Source organism: Anser anser, assembly GCF_964211835.1.
Source record: "Anser anser genome assembly, chromosome: 18".
NCBI classification, from domain to species: domain Eukaryota; kingdom Metazoa; phylum Chordata; class Aves; order Anseriformes; family Anatidae; genus Anser; species Anser anser.
In genome coordinates this window covers 11,238,396-11,257,386 of record NC_139739.1, presented here as the reverse complement: position 1 = coordinate 11,257,386, position 18,991 = coordinate 11,238,396, and the positions used below count along the sequence as shown (strand labels likewise).

Here is an 18,991-nt window from a genome sequence, read left to right as displayed (position 1 = left end):
TCCCCCGACCGGTCCAAACGTTGGCTGTGGTTGATGACCTGCACTTCTCGCTCTTTTCAGAAGCAGACATCTGGACGCTGCCCCCACAGGCTGCCAAGCTGCAATAAAAGCAGAGCAAAACGTCAGAGCAGAAAGCCGAGACCGAGCCGTCGCTGTGGCGGCTGAGCCCGGGCAGAACGCAGCCCCGCTGATGTAAGTCCGGCCCGGGGGACCTGGGGGAGGCCGGGCAGCCGGCACCAACCGCCCGCTGCCCGCCGGGGAGCCCCGGGGGAGCCCCGTGCGGGCGGAACGCGGCGCCGCGGCCCGGCGGGGAGGGAAAGGGAGGCCGGGCCGGTCCCTTCCGCCGGGGCCGGGCTTCCGGGCGGTCAGGTGACGGCGGCCGCTGGTAGGGGAGCGGCTCCGCGGCTCGGGGGAGCGGCGGCACCCCGGTGAGCGGGGCCGGGGGCGGAGGGGGCACGGGGAGGTGGCGGGGGGGGGAGCTGGGGCCGGCCGGGGGCGGCCCGGAGGGGCCGGGCACAGGCAGTGCTGGGAGGCCGGGGCCGCTCCTCCCGCTTTCAACGAGCGGGGCCGGGGCGGCGGAGCGGGGCGGGGGCTTCGGGGGGCTCGGGGCAGCCCCAGTCCCGGGGGGCTACGGGACAGCCCCGGCTCTGGTCCCGGCAGCCTGCCGTGTGCCGCCCCCGCTGCCTGACCTCCGGCCCGTGCTGCCGCCGTGGCGGCGCGCTGGGCCCGGGGCCACCCGTCGGCGTTTTCTGGCGAAATTCCCGTTTTTGACGGCTTTCGGAGCCTCCCCGGCTGAGCCGAAACCTTCCTCCTCCTCCTCCTCCTCCTCCTCCTCCTGCGAGGGGCGCCTGGCGCTGGGCAGGGTGCGGGGCGGCCGCAGGGATCAGTGCCGCTTCGGGTGCTCGGCCGGGAACTGCCTATCGCCCCTTCAACCTAGTTCTAGTTTGTTTTTTACATCGTGATGTTAACGTGGTTAGCCCACGGAGCGCTTAATGTTTTACATAACACTCCAAACCAGGAGAATGCTGGGGCAGTATTACCCAACTGGTTATATCGGTTTTCTTTTTTTCGCTCTCTTTTTTTTTTTCTTTCCTCCTGTAGACTTTGTGAGGTAAGAGGATAAAATCTTTGTTTAAAGATTTGTGCAACGTTTTCTTGGAGTCTATATTACACTCTTAGGGAATGGTTAAAGAAAGAGGATTATTGTAGTCACTTCCTTTTTTGACAGTGTGTAACAGTGTCTGGCATTTGTGAGGTACATTGAAACCTCGGAGCTGCCAAAAGCGCCTTTCAGCTGGGCTCTCACCCTGGAAGCGGCGACTAACCCAGACCTGCGCTGCAGAATCCCAATTAACGAAATGAGGCCAAGCAAGGGCACATTGGTTTGTAAGGCAAATGGGTGCTCTTGAAAGATCAAGTGATCACACACACGTGTATGTTGGGAGCACTTTTTGGCAATACTAAAAAGCAGCTACGTGATGCTGGCCAGCTTACAGGAAGTGAAAAGATGAAGTCGCAGAAAATGTTTCTGAGGAGTTAAAATATAACGTGTTTGGTGGACAGAGTAAAAAGGTAGTGAGAGATAAATGGGTATTTAATGATTAACTGCGGGACAGTCATGTAGTTCCTAACATCTATCTTAAAGGGACTGTCAAGAAGTAAATGTACTTTCTTCCAGGCACTGCCAACAATTACCAGCTAAGATTATCTGTTACTTTTACTTCAAGTCCAGACAACTGTAATAGGTTAAGAATCAGATTCATGTTACGCTTATGAGCGGGAGGTATTTATACAAACTCTGAGCAATATTTTTAGATTTAGATAGGATTTCTAATGTTAATATTCCTTTTATACAATTTATAATGTATCTAAAAATGCCATTATTATTGTGGTAATAAAAAAAATAAGCTGACGTTTTCCTTTCCGTTTGAACAGCAAGAAGTTCAGAAACTAAATCAAAACTACTTTCAGAAAGAAACTACAGTTGGATTGTTTCAGTAATCCCAGACAAAATAAGAGCCATTGGCAAAGAAATATGGAAAAGTGTCTTTCTAGTGGAATTTTAAATCTAACTAGGCACCTCTTATTTCATTGTTATGTGTTAGGCATTGCAAAAAGAAAGAATTTCTAGGTTTTATAAATAATCTAGTCAGAGTCCTATCTCCTCACTAGATATTTTACTTATGGCTCATGAACGAAGATTAAAAAGTAAATACTTCAAACATTCTAATATTGTAGTGCTGTGAACATATTCTACAACTGTTTCACACTGATGACATCAGCTTCTAATTTACATTCTCTCTCTGTCTTTCTCAGGTTGAATTATTGTTCACCTGCTCTGTTTCCAATGGAATTTTTTGTATGCTTTAACTTATGGTGGAAACTCTCCCAGTCTGTCTTGAACAGTTTTTCTTGTATTTTTAGAGTCAGGTCAGTGTATTTTGGCAAATGCAGTCACTTTTAATTTGCTGAGTCCATAAATATTATCTTTTACTGTATCTATTGAGCTTACATTTTCCTGGTGTGCAGTTTCTCCCACTAGATTTACAGATTAGTTTTTAAAGTATTTGAGTAAAATTTCTTTCTTATTATTGCCTGTTAGTGAGATTTATATTAGTCCGCAGACCTTACCTGTTTCCCATGTTTAATTCTTTCAGGGAGCAGCTCTCAGCTGTCTTGAAACATTCAGGTCCCGGTGTGCCATCTCTTTCTTGGAGGTCTGCTTTCACCAGCTCTGTTCAGCCACACTTATTCTTTACACAGCTCAGTGGGATTCATGCTGGATCCCTAAACATGTAACTTTCCTTCCACATCTTCTTCGACTTCCACCAGACTTTGCCAGTTTAGGAAGACTACTTGAGGATGTTTTTTTGTTTCTTAACCACTCATCTATTGCCACTCTCGGTTCTCCTGATGTAGTCAATGTCAGTGATTTGGTCACTTTCAGAGCAGCCTGTTGGGATATCACAGAGGTGATGATTAAAATGCTAATTAAAAGCCATTTATACAAGCTGTTTATTTCAAAGATATTATTGTCCTATAAATATCTAGAGAGCAAAGAAATAAGGAAAAAAAGAAAAGTTTTGAGTGCTTGTAGTTAAACAACAGTTGATTTTTATATCTCTTCGTTTTGTTTGCAACTCATCATGCTTGTAGGGTTAATTTGGACAGCTGATCAAGGCCAAGAGTTTAGCAAACTGGACTGGCATCTGTCCAGTCAGTCCCCTCTAAATTCTGTTAACTTAGCTCCTAAAGTTGTAAGATAGCCCAGTGCACTCACAGTCTTCCTCCTGAGCTTTCTATTGAACAGAAGATGGAGTCTGCTTGGCCTGCTCTGTTTGCCTCCACCCCCCCCAGTTTTGTCTTGGAGTTTAACAAGCTCAAGTGCTATTTCAACAATTTTGAGCTTGTTCTACATCTGGAACAAGTTGAATTTGCAGTTGAACTTCTACTTTAGGATTCACAGACTACACTCGCAGGTGACACAATACACAATTATCAAATATACATTTTAGTCATTGGATTCTGTTTCATGCTTGCATCTTTGTAAATGTCCAGTGTGCTTTGCAGATCAACAGCCACTGACAGCACTTGCTGTGGACCTAGTTATGTTAAGCCATATTCCACAGAGAAAACTAAAGGATTGTGAAGGCTTTCCAGAACAAGATTATTCATTTTTACTGTTGTATTTTGATACATTTTTCATATTTTAAATTGTTTAAATCCTAATAGGTCATTAGGCCCCATCAGCCTATGGAGAATGAATTAAGAGAGGATTCCAGTACAGAGTAGAAATGACCTTCCAGGAGAGTAGATTCAGTGCCTGTCACATTATATCATTTTAATCTTTCTTCTGTCTGGGCCATCTTTATTCCATTGCATTAATGATACTTCTATGGATTTCTCTATCATCTGTCTTCATAAGTTGCTGATTTTTCTTTTCATTTTTCATAGTTACTGAAGGCTATTTTTTTTGTTTGGTTTAGTTTTCTCAGCAGGTGTTTGTGAAGATAAAGATTTTTTATTTTTTAATGATTCTTCACATTACTGGGGTTAAATATATGCAATTTAATTTGGAGAAAAGAACTTTGTTTCCCATGTTTGTTTTAGGGATATACAAGTTAATTTATTTGCCTCCTGTACATGTTTACTTTATGTTATATGGTTAGATACGAGAGCCAGGCATCTCTTGTGCCCATTCCGTAAAATGACGCCGGCATTTTTTACAACGTGTTGATCTCCTTAGTTTTAGGGAGGTTTTCTTAATGTTGATATTAATTCCCAGCACACATGTATTGGTCTGAGCTGGTAAGCTTTCAAACATTACTGAAGAAGATAGGCTGATGCTACTAAAGATTCTGGTAGTAACTGTGTGTGAAAACTCAGCTTGTTTAGTGTGTAGTTTGTGGGCTGGCAGCATTTCTATCTGCCTTGAACTAACATGAATTTTAATTTTGTACAATGAACTACCTTGCTGCTGAGTGTAAATGAGGTCACAGTGTGAAATGCTAAGAGTCAACAGTGTTGAAAGCAGTGTATGTTAAAGTACAGCATCTGTGAATGCTGAGCTGCCCTTCGGGGACACTGTGCAAAATGATGTAACTGAGTGAAAAAGCTCTACAGAAATAAATTTCATCTCTCTTGCTGTACCTTAGTGTCATTGCTGCAGTACTTTTCGTGGCGCTCGAGTACGATGCTTTCTTGACAGCACAGTTGGATTATCTTTTAATAAAAAAGCTTTTGACAATAACAGCTAGAGATGCTGGGGTTTTATTTTGCTGCCCCACACCTGTACTTCAGCACTGCTACAAAGAGGGAACACTGAGAAAGCTTTTAAAGCTTGTGGGGTAAGTTTGTAAGTAAACTAGCTTCTGAAAGATTTAGGGTGCCCTTTCCACATGCTTAACTGCACTTGCAAAAGGTTCAGATAGCCACCTGTTTCTTTCTCTCAGCCTTTTCTAGATATTCATATCCCTGCAATGGCAGCATGATATCAGATTATAAAAAGCACAGTGGAATTTTTTTAAACATTTTTGTTTTGGTTAAATAATTTTTGTAACTGCTGAAACTGTCTCTAGTTCCTGCATTTAAGTCTTGAAATAGTAAAAGTGTTTCTGGAAATGTAAAAGCCTTGTGCTGAATCTCAGAGTTTCGAGTACTATGGAATTTGTATATCGAGGAATTAGACTGGAGAGGTTGTTGCTACTGAAATAAGTTATCGTCATATTTATCAAAGAAGATCATGAGAGATGAAAGCATGTCAGCAGCACATTGAAGTTTATCACTTAGAAATGTTTGATAGTTTGAAAGTATGACTAGGTGAGCTCATCTTTCGCACAGCAAGTGGTGTTTAAAGCCAGGTCATACTAAAGGACCAAGTTATCTCCTGGATATGTTAAATTAAAACCATCAACAGGAGGATTCAGGTGCTTCTAGGTAAATCACTGCCAGTTTGTAAAAGGTTAAGAATACGATGCTATAATGCCAATAATGTGTTTGGTTTTTTTTCCCCCTTTCTCACTGTTAGGATTCCAACAGGAAAATTTTCTTGATCTTGTGTCTGTGCAGCTCCTCAGGATGGCAAGTAAAGGACCCACGACTTCCACATCAACAAAGAACTCCAGTACTGGAGGGACCAGTGGCAGCAGTAGCAGTAATGGTGCTGGGGAAAATGTGAATCAGGACAACACTTTTGAATGTAACATCTGTTTAGACACTGCCAAGGATGCAGTTATCAGCTTGTGTGGACATCTCTTCTGGTAAGTACTCAAGTCCCCACAGATAAACCAGAAAACCATGCACCTCTCTGATCATGTAAAAGCCTATTTTTCTTTCTTAATAATTCTAAATGTCAAATAAAAATCTGTTTGTCTTTAGCTGAATAAGGACCATGTCTTTGGATTAGAAGCAGTTGATGTTTGCATCTAAACTGCTTTTATCTATTAAATGTTCATGTTCCTAGGAGTGAGTTTCTTGCATCTTAAACATTCTGGATTATTTTGTAAAAGCAAACAAACAAGCAGACCTCCTTAGACAGTTCAATGTTGATTGGTTGTATGTGTTGTTTAATCTGTGTTGCCTGGTCTAGCATAGTTATCTAGTTCCCATCTAAGTTCTTTCTAACCTGTGCATACCTAAAACTACATCTGAAAGCAGTTATTTTTTTATTCTTAAGAAACATGCTTTTACATGTGATCTAATTCTCTTTACCCATGGTATGCAGTTGTAATACTAAATTTTCAGTTCTTTGATTTGATTTGGTTATGTGTTGCACAAGTATATTAAGCATGTCACATTTATTTAAGTAGCTTGGTCAATCCTTATGAAGGATTGACATGTCCAAATGTGTTGGGCTTTTTGTTTGTTTTATAGTGGAAGCTAAATTATGCTTATTAATAAAAGGAGGCCTAAAAGATCACTTATTTTCTCTGCTAATATACATAACATTTAAAGGTACGGGTTTTTAATCTAAAGGAGATGGAAAATCACTTGATAATGACATAGCAGCTATTGCAATAATTTTCTCTTAATAACGCAAAAGGATTTGGAAGAATGGAACTGTAAAAAATAGCACGTATATTGTTCAAATAGTGTTGGAAAGTCCATTCTGAAAGTAGATGGCTACTTACCATTTTTGTCTTGTCATTTTCTTGTTTGCCTTCAATGTTTTTTAAGTTGCCTCGTTAATTTAACCTTAGGAGTAGTACTGTGTAATGGGGTTTTCTCTATCTTGAGAAACCTGGTCCAATCTCACAGCTGACCCCGTCCTAAGCAACAGACTGGACTAGAGGCTGCATGAGGTCTGTCCCTTCCAGCCTGAATTATCCCGTAATTCGATGAATGTACCCAATGTTTTAGCTAAATGTCTTTCGCATGACTTCTGGTAAGGTCCTGGAGTCTCATTACTGGTATTTTTCTAATTTGCATATTAGCTCAGGGATATCTTCCATGGAATCAGTAGGGAAAATCCGCAGTAAACACCATAAGATAAATTGTATCTCTCTAAAAATTACAGTCCACCCTCTGTATGGGGCTTTGGTATAGATGAAGATGCAGGAATCAAAGGCGATACAGAGAGAATCATGTTAGCGACATAGTTAGATTGCATAACCTGAAAGGACCAGTGGAGATCAGGCTTGGGCTGTGCTTTCAAAAATTGTTTTAATGGGAGGTTATGGAACTGGCCCAGCTGGATTCCAGGGTTCTGTTGTCTGTAAGCTGTGCTATCCATGGTACACTTTATATGTTTGTCAGATCGAGTTGTCAGTAACTAATTCTGTTTTCTCCTTTTTTTTTTTTCTTCTCTGTGAACAAATTGTCCTGGGAATGCTCACAGTTGGCCTTGTTTACACCAGGTAAGACAGGTTTCCTTTTACTCTGTCTTTCATCAGCTCCAATGACTCAATAAAGCCCTCGGTTCTCTGGAGTATCCCCCTCTTCAAATGCGCTTCTTTCTCTCCAGGGCAACTGCAGTGTGCTAATGCAACTTCATGCGCAACAACTTGCAATCAAATCTTTTAGAAAAAAAGAAAACTTAGATTCTATTCTGCTTACCTCCAACTTTTCATTTAATTAACCACTGGACATTTGTGGTTTTGTTAGGAGAATTACTGTAGGCTGTTCACAGAAGTGTAGTTTACAGGCTTAAATGCTGAGCGCACTTGTTGCGTATGTAGTGTTGTACATTGTGGTACCATTATAGGAAAGGAAGGTGACAGGAAGGTATCTGTGCTAGTCCTTGGCCTGTGCGGGACTGTTGGTACTGTTTATTTCCTCACATTTTCTCCAGTGCCATTCTGAATCTGTACGCATCAGCAAATAGATCATGGCAGAATAGGCAAAATGCCAACACTTGGAGAGTACTTGGCATTTAGTATAATGTTCTGCTCCATGGCTTTCTGAGAAGTTGCTAAATCTCTCTGCCTGGATGCAAATTAGGTTTGCGTGTTGTTGTTTCCATGGTCTTTTATTAGTTTTCTTATAATTTCCTTCTTTTCTTTTTTTTTAAGTGGCTAGAAACCAGGCCAAACAGACAAGTATGCCCTGTGTGCAAAGCAGGAATCAGTCGAGATAAAGTTATTCCTCTGTATGGAAGAGGCAGCACTGGACAACAGGACCCCAGGTAATAAACCCAAATACAACTATTTGTGTGAAAACTACCAGGATTTGAGATAAAACTACCGAAGTGTTTGATTCACAATGTGAGATACGTTGCCAAAAGATGGACAGAACTGACAACTCTGCCAAATATTTCTGGCTCTTTCAGGGCTTGGGTCTACGCACCTTATTTCTTGTTCAACTGGCAATTTGTTTTAATTTGAATTGAGTGTTAATTATCAGTTATAAATGGTAGGTTGCCGGGAATTATGTTATCTGACTGGAGAAGCTTATATAAAAAGTTCATGGCCTTCATTGGTCCTCAGTTTCCAGCCTTTGCAATGGAGTATTTTATTACTCAAAAGTGCAATATCTTAGGTTAAGGATGTGATCCTGAAGGTTCATGTAGCTGGTGGGTCGAGTTGGTCACACACTACCACCAGCTTTGCTGCAGCACAGCCCTGTGAGAGCATGCTCCATGTTTGCTCTTATTAGCCAGGCTATTGCAGATACTGCTGTCATGCATCCTTGCACTTGAGCTAATTCCACAACTTCCTGCAGAGAGAAAACTCCGCCACGACCCCAAGGACAGAGACCTGAACCAGAGAACAGAGGGGTAAGTGTGTGTGTGGGGTGGAAAACAACAAACTTTGAGCAATCAGGTTGTTTTTATTGAGGTTGTATTTTTTATCTTGGAGGACACAGTGTGTGCAGAAGGTCCTGTATGAGGGTCCTGTAGAGATCGCCAGAGGTTGTTTGTGAGTAACTGATAGCTGCTGTGTGGCAGAAAATTCCATTCGCATAGTACTCTTTAGCATCGTAAAGAATGGGCTAAGTTCAATCGCGCTTGAAGTGGGATCTGTGGTTTGTTGAGGAGATTGCATAGAGTAAATTTAAACAGCAGCTGGCATATGGTGAAGACATAGGAGTAAGCCAGTAGGACAGACCACAGTGTTTTCTAGCATGATGACAGTGACCTGACGAAACAATTGCATATTTCCCTGTAACTCAGCCTAGGGTCCTCAGAGAGCATGTACCTCACGATTCAAGCAAACAACTCTGCTGGGTGTGATTAAGGAACATCTTAGTTGTTCTCTCTCACCAGGGAGTTGCTTTCTTATTAAATCATTCGCTGTGCTTGGTTCGACATTTTTGCTGGTGCTGCAGGAAGTCAGTAGAGTCTGGTATGAAGACAGCAGCAGCAATGCTGCTTTCTTGTTTCCTACAAAGGCAGGACCTGCCATGCAAGGTACTTTGCAAGGTCCCTTTCAGATAGTGACAGAACACTTGACGAGAGTTGTGGTCAAGACTTAACTCATCAAATCAAGTATCAGCCCAGAAATGTCTAGCTTTTATTATACGAGTGAAATCCTAATTGTCCTCCACTGTTTGAAAAAACATTCTGGCCTATCATCTCCAGAGTGGAAATCACTGTTTTAATTCTGAAACCAGAGGACAGGTGTCCAGATTTTAGAACATAGAACTGCGAGTTGTCCAGTATTCCGACATGACACAACTACATAGATTCATATACAGTTGGTTTCCAAATAGTACACTGCTTTTATACAGCAGGGTTCATCTTAATTCAGAACACTTACCTTTTGATTTGACATGGAATTTTAGTCTGGAGCTACTGGGATCAATGTTGTTGCACTGTAAATCTTCCTTTTTATTTTTTTTCCCCTCTTTTATCCATATCTTGCATTCCTGTCACAGATGACTTTATATGGCATCTCAGTTAGAATCTTGGTGTGGTGGGTGTTTTGTTTTGTTTTTTGGTTGGTTGGTTTTTGGTACTGTTCTTATTTATGATGATCTATGCATCCCACTTGCAATTTTTTTACTTAATGTTTAGATGATGCACGTGTATCAGAAAAATAAATGCAGGTTATTTTTCACAATATCTTTCTTATAGCTATATGATTAATAGCTATTAATACAGAATTATTGATAGAGTCTTAAAATGTTTTTAAAAGAATTGGTAATGTTGATTTTTTGATACATTGTCATATGTATACACATTATACTGTTTTAAATTAAGAAATTATAGAAACACTTCTTCTAATTTGCAACCTTCGAGCAAGAAGTGTGATTCCTACTTTTCATTTTCTCAAACTCTTGGGTTGCTCTGGCAAGTTTGCTACTATGTAAAACACTTTACCCGTGAGAACTTGGGAAGTATTTAACAATAGTGGCAGACCGAAAGTTGCCAGGCTGCATGATACCCCTTGAGCTTTAAGAAAGCCAGCGAGAGGGAGCATCTGCACTTTTGTAAAATATTCTGAAATAGACTTTAAATTATTTGTACCTTTTTTTCCTCTTCCATTGCTTTGTTCTCTGCAGGGATTCCAGGGCTTTGGGTTTGGGGATGGTGGCTTCCAAATGTCATTCGGAATTGGGGCGTTTCCCTTTGGTATATTTGCCACAGCGTTCAACATAAACGACGGGCGACCTCCTCCAGGTACCGTGCGTCATATCTTCTCCGAGGGTCCTATTGCAAACAGATATTTTACAAAGTCCTTTGTAACTTAGACAAATAGCCTGTTAAATGACAAACATTAACAGTAAAGTAAATCAGTACTGTATGTAGAAACACAGGATGAGGGGAAAATGCCCAGTAGAGAAACACAGTCTATTTCTTACGTGTTTTGTATGAGGGCTTATATAAGAAACAAGTTTGTCACTTCCATATGATTTGCTGGAGGCCCTGTTGAGAGGACAGAACGAGGGAGGGACGGTGACACTAGTGACTTTCTCCTTTAATTCTGAAAAATGAGGCACGTTGGATTTGAGTTTCTAGTAATAAAGAGTCAGTAGGGATGTATGGAGGAGACACGTTTTGAAATACATAAAAGGTGGAAACAAAAAAAAATTAAACTGGTGCTTAGTAACACAGAAGAATGAAAGCGAAGATTGATCCTTTTTTTCAGAAACTTATCTCAGAGACAGTCATCTGCATTCCACGAGAAATAACTTTATGGCGAAATTACTTCACTGCTTTTAATTAAGGAAAAACATCCGGTTACTTCAACTAGTCTTGTGTCTCTAAAAATTAAGTGATCCCCAGAAAACCCCCCTCCCCACCTGTGCTGTAGACAAACTGAGTCTACCTGTTTTGAAAGAGAAAACCTACTGCCCAGGGTTTTCTGGACTTCCTCTGTGAAAGGTTCTGCCTGGCAGATCTTCCATATGCCATATGGCCCAGGAGTAGTAAGAACGGGCAGCACGTTCTTCATGTCACGCCTGTGTTGCCAAGGAGCTGTGTTGTCTTCCAGTCAAATGAACTTGCCTATTAACTGCACTTCACTCTCCACTGAAAATTTGTGTGGAGATATGACAGAGCAAAGAAGCATGAAAATGTATGCTGCTGTAACAGCCATTGTTTAACAAAGCCCTTTATCTGCTTTTCATCTGTGGTCTCAATTCAGCAGTTCCAGAAAGGCACGTCTTGAGCTTTAAGCTTGTGTGCTTCCCATTAGTTCTCTTAGTCAAGGGTACACACGCAGCTTTGTTTTACCGCTTGCTTATTCAGAGATGTTTCACTTTGAGGGGAAGGAGCACTCAGGCAGAGGTGGTAAGGCTCCTTAGGATGGAGACACCTGGCAGCAGTGAACTTAGCTCAGTGCTGTCCCCAGAAGTTCTCAGCACAGCCCTGCGCATACTCTAGCACTTGGAGCGGCCTGCTCCTATTAGTCATGAGCAGGCTTTCGGCAGGTCCTGCTCCAGGGAGCTCATGCTTGTCTTCCTTTCGGTTTTCCATCACGGCTGGCCAATCTAAGGGTAGGAAATACTGACAGCAACAGTTTTTCAGCAGGGGGATTCCTTGCATATTTTTCAATTTATGAATGTAGTATATGCAGAATACACAATATTCTGGAGAAGAGGAAGGTGCTGAACTGTTTTTTACTTCCTGTTTTCCAGCTGTTCCAGGGACTCCTCAATATGTGGACGAGCAGTTCCTATCCCGCCTCTTCCTGTTTGTGGCTCTGGTGATAATGTTCTGGCTGTTGATTGCATAAATCTCTTCCATTATTCTGTATATTCCTGGCCGGCAAGGCCAGTGAAACAGTTACAAACTGCATCCCCATTCCCATTTTAAACCTCTTGGTGTCTGGTTCCATAGCTAACCATGGGTTTCAGAAATTGGTGCTACCACAGCACAGTGAAGAATCTTGCATTTTGCACCAGAGTTGGAAATTAAACATTGGTTAAAAAGTGTATTTCAGCTCAGCGGTCTTGTACAACAGGTTCCTGCCACAAACCATGGGCCTAGCTTTGAGCTCTGGTCCTAAAAGGAGTGCTGCTTTGAAATCCTGTGCCAAGCAGTTACAACAGGTTCATGTGAAAGACAGTTGCCCCAAGGTAGGCTGGACAGGTAAGGAAACTCTGCAGTGTGAACAGCATCTCGTGCTTGGCAAATGGGACGGATCTGCCAGAGCTGTGGGTGTTATTCGTTGTCTTCACATCAACATCCAGCCTTCTTCAGGAAATCATCTGCAGCACTGCTGGGAATCCTTGGGCACAGCACATGGAGCAAATGGAACCAGGCGTGGAGACTGGTTTCTTTTCTTGCCGTTTTTTCCCAGAGTGATGGAAAACTCCTGCCTGAAGCAGCTCTAATGGCTGTTAGAAGGGATACAACTTTATGCTGCAGTTTTTTAAAGCCTGAATTTGATGGAGCCAGACACTGGAAGATTCTCTGGTGAAGCTGGGTGGGGAGGCCGAACAGTATGACATACCTGTCTGCCTCCTCCAGCCCCGCTCCCTACTGACAAAACAGTGTTGTCTTCCTTGGTTCTGTGCAGCGGCCGTCGGCTGCACTTATGGATAATCCCCTCACAACCTTGCCACCATAGCTACGTTTCTTTTTCCCAGGGCTGTGAGACTTTCTACGCAAGGTCATGTACTCCAAATAAAATCCTGTAACAGACCGGAGATCAGCTTGTTTGGGGAGAGGAGCAAGGGGCATCTTTAAGTGAGCTTTGAGCTTAAATTTGTCAAACTGTAAAATTATACAGGAGGAAAAATGAGATACTGCCTCTGCTGGCATGTGCCACAGTAGGGAACGTTTGGAAGAGCTTCTCTCTGCACCTGTGTACAGCTACAACACGCCACAACAGAATGGCTCTTGTGCGAGAGTCCCTGCAGTATCTACCAAAGATATTCATTTGAAGTGCTGGAGGAGACCACAACCGTTTCTGTGTTGAGGGGAAAATTATTTCAGAAGGTGAGCACTCTGTAGCCTCTTCGGAATCCTGTTGGGTATACAGCTTTAAAAAGTATTCCTGATGTATTTGTATAGATTCCTTCAGAACAGCAGATACAATGGATTTCCTAACAAGATGAACAATTTTGATATTTCTCTGACGAGGCAATTCCATGTTTTTCTTTTACTGTTTTTAGATCGTTTTGATTCAGATCGCCAATAGTCATAATGATTTCCTGCAAGGTGAATATTGTGACTTTCCTCACAACAGACATACAACGTACAAAACAAATCAACTCATAGAAACTTTGTTTCAGTAGTTAGACTTTTTCTCATGTGTATGGATAAGGTATGTGTACGGGCAGGGCACTTTGATTAATTGTTGTAGAAGCTTATTTATGTAACTATAAAATGTTTACTTTGAGTAGCGTGTCAGAGGATGACTGATGTGTAACTTGCCAGCCTCCAAAATTCCACCTGGCAGGAAGAAGTCTGAGAAGCATCTGCAGTGTTGTGTCACGTCTAGTCAGACTTACGCCTGACTTCACCTGGCCGAACAGAGCACTCACGTGCTGCTTCGACTTCTGTCGTACGGCGCTTCCAGAATGTTGCTGTGGTCTGCACAGGGTTCTTCTCAAGTGCGTAGAACCTCACCTTCATCTCCACGTGGTTCTGAGGCGCGTAATGCGAGGACGAGGAGCGGAGGCGGTGGCAGGCCCCAGGTCGCCTTGCTTACAGCTGCTGCGGGCCCGGGGCAGCACCCCTGGTGCTGAGGGGACTCGGGTGCAGCCTTTTCCTGCTGGGGACACAGACGTGTAACGGGGTCGGAGGGGCCGAACCGTTTCTGATCTAAACTGCAGCGTGTGAACGGCTGGGTTATTGAAGCGTGCCGGGGGTGGCTGCCGGGACGTGGCTGGAGCCGTTCCCCTCCCTGTCCGCTGCCTTTCACCGCGGTGACGGTGACTTACAGGGACAATAACCGCCAGCCCTTTCACACCGCCGGCCCCCGCCGCCCTTCCTTCGCGCCCGGGGCCCGCTCTGCGCCTGAGGGCCCGCACGGGGGGCGGGCCTTACAGCGTGGCCGCGCTGCGATTGGTCCCCGCCGCGGTCAGCGCCACGCTGCAGCGCGGCGGATTGGCTTGTAGCCGTGAGGTGGGCGGAGCGCCTATTGGCTTGCGGCGGTGAAGGGGGCGGGGCTTCGATCGGGGCGAGTCCCGCGGCGGCCCCGCCCCGCCCGCCCCGCCCCGCGAGGCCGCCGGGCGGTGATGGAGGCGCCGCCAGGTGAGGCCCGGCCCGGGGGCGCGGGGCCGCCGCTCGGCGGGGCCGGGGGCGCCGCGGGGCTCGGGGGGCGGCGGGCGGGCGGGGCCGTTCCGGGGAGGCTCGGCCCGGGGCTGCTCCGGGCTCCGCGGCTCGCAGCTCGCCGCAGGCCGCCGTCCTGCCCCGCGTCCCGCCGGAGGGGCCCGGCTGCGGGCAGCGGCTCCCGGCGGCAGGGGCAGGGCAGGGGCAGGGGCAGGGCGGCGCGGCCCGCCCCGAGGAGCGCCGTGCGCCGGGACGGCCTCGGGGCCGCTTTGCCCCGCGGGTGTGGAGCCGCTGGGTCAGCCCGGCGCTGCCACCCCGCAGGGACCCGTGCGGCGCGGGGCTGCGCCCTGACCTGCGGGGTGCTGCCGGCCGGGGACGGGGCGCTCGGTTGCGGTTGGGCCGCGAGGCGTTTGGTCTGGAACGGTTCGCTGTGAGAGCGCCCGGAGGTCTGGGTGGTTTTGGGTGCTGGGGCTTTTAAAACTGGGCATCAACTTGCTGGCGTTACCAGGTTAGGTTTGGGTAACTCAGGGAGCTTGGCCTTGGTGACAATTTTTAGAAAGTTACCAGTGAGCAAGCAGGATTTGGTTCTCCCTGGGCACTTGTACAGATCCGTGCTGTGTGCCTAATCGCTAAACTCAGCTTCTCTCACCCCTTCCTTTGGCTTGGGTCTTGGCTCTCTGCTCTGCTCTGCGTTCTCCCGGGTGCTGTCACCCACCAACACGATGCTCCGCTCCTTCAGGCTGCGGTAACCGTAGTGTTGTGTCGTGGTATGCATTGACGGGCAGGTTTTGCTTGCTGGCACAGAGGCTTTCATTAACTGGTCACAGAGTCACTCCCTGTTGTCTTCTCGCCTCTTACTGTTACCCTGCTGAACGTGTAACCTCGTGGTTGTTTCTTTGAATCATATCTACCAATAACATTCTCTACATCTAAACCATGAAGCTGAAGAGCGACTATGGGCTAAAGAAATCATCCTCCCCGTGAGCGAGAGGCACGCTTCCTAAGTGCTGAACTATTAATCTTCTGCATCTTCCTTGTCCAGCGTCACACAACTGACTGCTGCAGCAGAGTGATTTCTGGAGAGTGAGAGTTAGCTGGCTTGACTGGAGTAGCGATTTGATGTGGTAGGTGAAGAGCTGTCATATGTTTCGGGGTGAAGTTGCAGAAGGAAGCAGGCTGCATCTGACCGCATGCTGTTAGCAGGCGTAGAGCTTCACCCTGACGCGAGTTTTTGGTAATTGCCATTGACCTCAGAGAAAAACGTGTCCCCTTCAGTGAAGGAAGGGGCGATCGCCTGAGCAACTGCTGAGTTTTAACGTTCTTTAGAAACTGGAAGTCAGTGGTTAGTGGTTTTCCTTCTCTAAGCACACTTTCCTTATGCAACTTAACTGCAAGTAAGCTTTTGGTAGCATGAAGAAACAGATCTGAGACGTGCCCGGATCCATGATGGGTTCTTTGCGCCATCCTGTGCCCACCCAGATCCTTGACTCTTACTTTGGATAGCATTTATCTGTGTGCCAAATGCGCTTTGTGCAAGGGTTTTCATGCTGTTTTTTCCTAGCTTGTATGTATCCTAGATGTCTCTGGGGCTTTATGGCAGTTCTCTCAGAAGATATTTTAACTTTCTGACTATTCGCAACACTTTCGGAAGGGACAATAGGCCGGTAGTATCTACCCCTCTTCCCAAGTCTGGCTCTAGTGTGGCGTTGCTTGTACAGCCTCTACAGGAATATCCATTCGAGTGTGTAATTCCTTCCTGGAAGTTGTTCTCTGACGAGTAAAGTTTGTCTTTCCTTTCTTTCTGTTCTGGGAAATCCAATTAATTATACAAGTGAGTGCAAATGTTAGGTGCTGAGTCAGTGGCAGAGGGGAAATGGTAACGTGGCTTTCTGGCGTAGCATGGTTCTCTGTAGGAACTGTCACACCGGGCCAATTTCTTCCTGAAATCTCTGTTCTAAAGAGCAGCGGAGCTGTAACCGAGCTGTTTTCTGTGAAAAGTAATATTGCTTTCCTCTGCAGAATATGAAGGAGCACGTGGTGATGTCAGGTCTGAGGAAAAAAAAAAAAAAGACCATATAGATGTTAGGGTTCAGTTTGGGAACTCTACTCTCTGGGGCTGAAAAATGCCTGGTATTGGCTTATCGCTGTGTGTGTGTGAAGCCTTTAAGGTCAAGCTATGTAATTTCAGGTTGTTATTTATCAGGGATGCAGCAATCCTTGAGTTTTCCTTGATGTGAAATGGTTGCTATATGTCACCTTATTTCTGCACACAGGTGAAGAAGTCTGGAGATGCCTAGGATGCGGGGACAGCATTGCTGCTGGTCAGCGCCTCTACAGGACTGTTAATGAAGCTTGGCATATCTCCTGTTTCCGGTAGGTAAAATTTTAGCCTTTTTAAACTCTCCTGGGATTGTTCAGCTGGCTCAAAACATTAACAGGAGGTTAGTTTAGAGGCAGTATCTTGCTATCACCTCTGTGTCTGACCTGTTCTGGAGCCTCCTGCAGAAAACGCACGCTGCAGGTCGCAGCCATGCTTCAGTGTCTGCAGCAGCCCTTTGGAACTGACCTTCAGTTCTAACAGTCGGCTGCTGCTGGCAAAGTATTGCCACGCTGACGTAAACACGTACGGGAACACAGATAAAGTACAAATGAAAGCTCTGATTTCCTGGCGGTAGCAGAAGCCATGGGTTGCGCATTTGTCTTCAGCTGCATTCCGGAGTAGTGCCTGGGCAATCTGGATGGCCTGCCGCTGCTTCCACATGTGGTAGGTGCAAGGGCGATAGCAGGGTGCTGGGGAAAAAAGCTGCTGATCTGGGGAAGGGAGCTCTTGCCTTCTGCTTCGTCTCCTTGTCTGACTGCTAAGCCATGCAAACTTGCCAGAAATGTTTTCGATAATGTTGGACACCTTTGTCAGCAAGGACAAAAAAGGCTCTCTGACATGCTCTGCATCGTGGCAGCAGGAGTAATGCCTCCCTGTGGGTGTTTCATAAATACTCTGTCGAGTTTTTGTGCTCCAGAATCCCATTTCTGAAAGGGTTTATATTCTGGAGAGGGGTGGGGTACCTGCAGCTTCTCCTGGCTTCTGTGTAGGGGTACCTGTGGCTTGAATCTGGAGAGGCTGATGTTTTGGACCCTGTCAAAGCGTGGCTTTGGAGGAATGTTTGCTGTGCCAGCACAAGCATTTACTGTCCTTTTGTGGTTTCTTGTTGGTTTTGGTTGTTGTTGGTGGTTTGTTGTTTAATTTTAAAAAGACTGATGAAGTATCGTGGTTATTGGTGCATTTAAAAGAAAAAAAAAAGGCATATTTGGCTGCCAAAGCAGTACTAGCTCTGACTTGGAAAACGCAGTTAGTTAGAATGACTTGTTGATCACAGTTACTGTTTTAAATCACTGCAAATCCCCATCTCTTTGGTTTCTATTGGTTTGAGTATTCCTGTTCAGCTATGTTGAGTCAGCTTCCCTGAACCCTGTTTTTCTCTCCTCTCTTAACAAGCCAGTGTCCTGTTATTAAACTTCCCCAAATTCTCCCAGTTAGCCAAATTCAAATCTGTGTGTGCCAGCAAGTCTGTCTGTCTTGCTTTTTCTTTGACTGTTTCTGATGTAGGTCTTGATTTGTGAATGTCTGGGTGCTTCTCGTTGTGGAGGTGGATTAACAGCTGAGCTGGAGGCAAATCGTGCCCTTAAGGAACCTTGCAGAGAATTGTAAAATGAAAGGTTTTTTTTCCCCTCTCTCTTCGTACAAGTGAAGATTCCAGGTTTTCTCCTGAGCTATGTAGTAACCTTCTGTGTTTGCTGATGCACTTTTCTTACACTCTGTGCTTTTGGCTACGTCCAACACCCAGCTAAGCTGCCATGCTGAGTGAACAATTGGAACCTGCACTAAAGGAAGCTGCCCTTCCCTTTTTCCTTGTTCCAGGCTAGGACTGTACATGAAAACAGATTCCCAGTTTGCACTCTGTTCTCCCTTCTCTTCTGTTATCCCCAAGCCATGCTGGGTTGCAGTCCTGTGCTTCATATCCCAAAGCCAAACTTTAAAAAGCCTCTAATGGTAGGAGCCTTTGGCAGCTGGTAGCTGTGAGTTCCGGCAGCTCTTGTGGAGTGTTTTTTACAGTCTTCCTGTGGATTAGCTGAGTCTCTGGCCTGGCACATAATTTCTCTAATGCCGATTGGCACTGCTCCAGGCTCGTTAGCTCTGTTTATTCTTGGTCAGGCTGGGCTGCTGATCATGCTTGGCACTGGCAGTAGCTGACGTACATGCGTGTCTCTGAGGATTTAAGTTTTTTGTCACTTCCCTCCTTCCTCCAACTGCATGTGCAGGAGCTTTGTCTCTGAAACCTGCGTTTACTCTGCTGTGGCTGGAGGTCCAAGCAAATCCCAGTTCGTGTAGCT

General features: G+C 45.2%; 2 protein-coding genes across 6 annotated transcripts in view; both read left to right on the top strand.

Moving 5' to 3' along the window:
• Nucleotides 1-28: 28 nt before the first annotated feature.
• On the top strand, nucleotides 29-13,727 carry RNF185 (ring finger protein 185). Of its 4 annotated transcripts, none has more exons than XM_083803978.1 (7): nucleotides 29-192; nucleotides 5,528-5,759; nucleotides 7,337-7,355; nucleotides 8,010-8,122; nucleotides 8,659-8,713; nucleotides 10,441-10,558; nucleotides 12,019-13,727. In XM_083803978.1, the coding sequence occupies exons 2-7, from the start codon at nucleotides 5,578-5,580 to the stop codon at nucleotides 12,114-12,116; spliced, it is 585 nt and encodes a 194-aa protein (XP_083660104.1). In that variant the 5' UTR covers nucleotides 29-192; nucleotides 5,528-5,577; the 3' UTR covers nucleotides 12,117-13,727. The 4 variants fall into 4 exon arrangements, with proteins under 4 accessions (XP_083660104.1, XP_083660102.1, XP_083660101.1 ...); XM_083803976.1 differs by lacking the exon at nucleotides 29-192 and adding an exon at nucleotides 301-428 and having other exon boundaries at nucleotides 5,569-5,759; XM_083803975.1 differs by lacking the exon at nucleotides 29-192 and adding an exon at nucleotides 308-428.
• A 138-nt stretch (nucleotides 13,728-13,865) lies between these two features.
• The window catches only part of LIMK2 (LIM domain kinase 2), a gene marked incomplete at its 3' end in the record, with an annotated part of 31,047 nt that continues 25,921 nt past the window's right edge, over nucleotides 13,866-18,991 (top strand). For both annotated transcript variants that reach the window (XM_083803883.1, XM_083803882.1), the window contains exons 1-2: nucleotides 13,866-14,584; nucleotides 16,876-16,975. In XM_083803883.1, coding sequence (XP_083660009.1) covers nucleotides 14,569-14,584; nucleotides 16,876-16,975 — 116 coding nt within the window. In that variant the 5' untranslated portion in view covers nucleotides 13,866-14,568. The remainder of the gene's footprint in view (nucleotides 14,585-16,875; nucleotides 16,976-18,991) is intronic.

What these genes read in the sequence shown, in the direction of transcription:
- RNF185 (XM_083803978.1), top strand. Translation starts at nt 5,578, where the DNA reads ATGGCAAGTAAAGGACCCACGACTTCCACATCAACAAAGAACTCCAGT. An exon ending in ACTGGACAACAGGACCCCAG is followed by an intron (nt 8,123 to 8,658) that starts GTAATAAACCCA and finishes AACTTCCTGCAG; the next exon opens with AGAGAAAACTCCGCCACGAC. An exon ending in CGACGGGCGACCTCCTCCAG is followed by an intron (nt 10,559 to 12,018) that starts GTACCGTGCGTC and finishes CCTGTTTTCCAG; the next exon opens with CTGTTCCAGGGACTCCTCAA.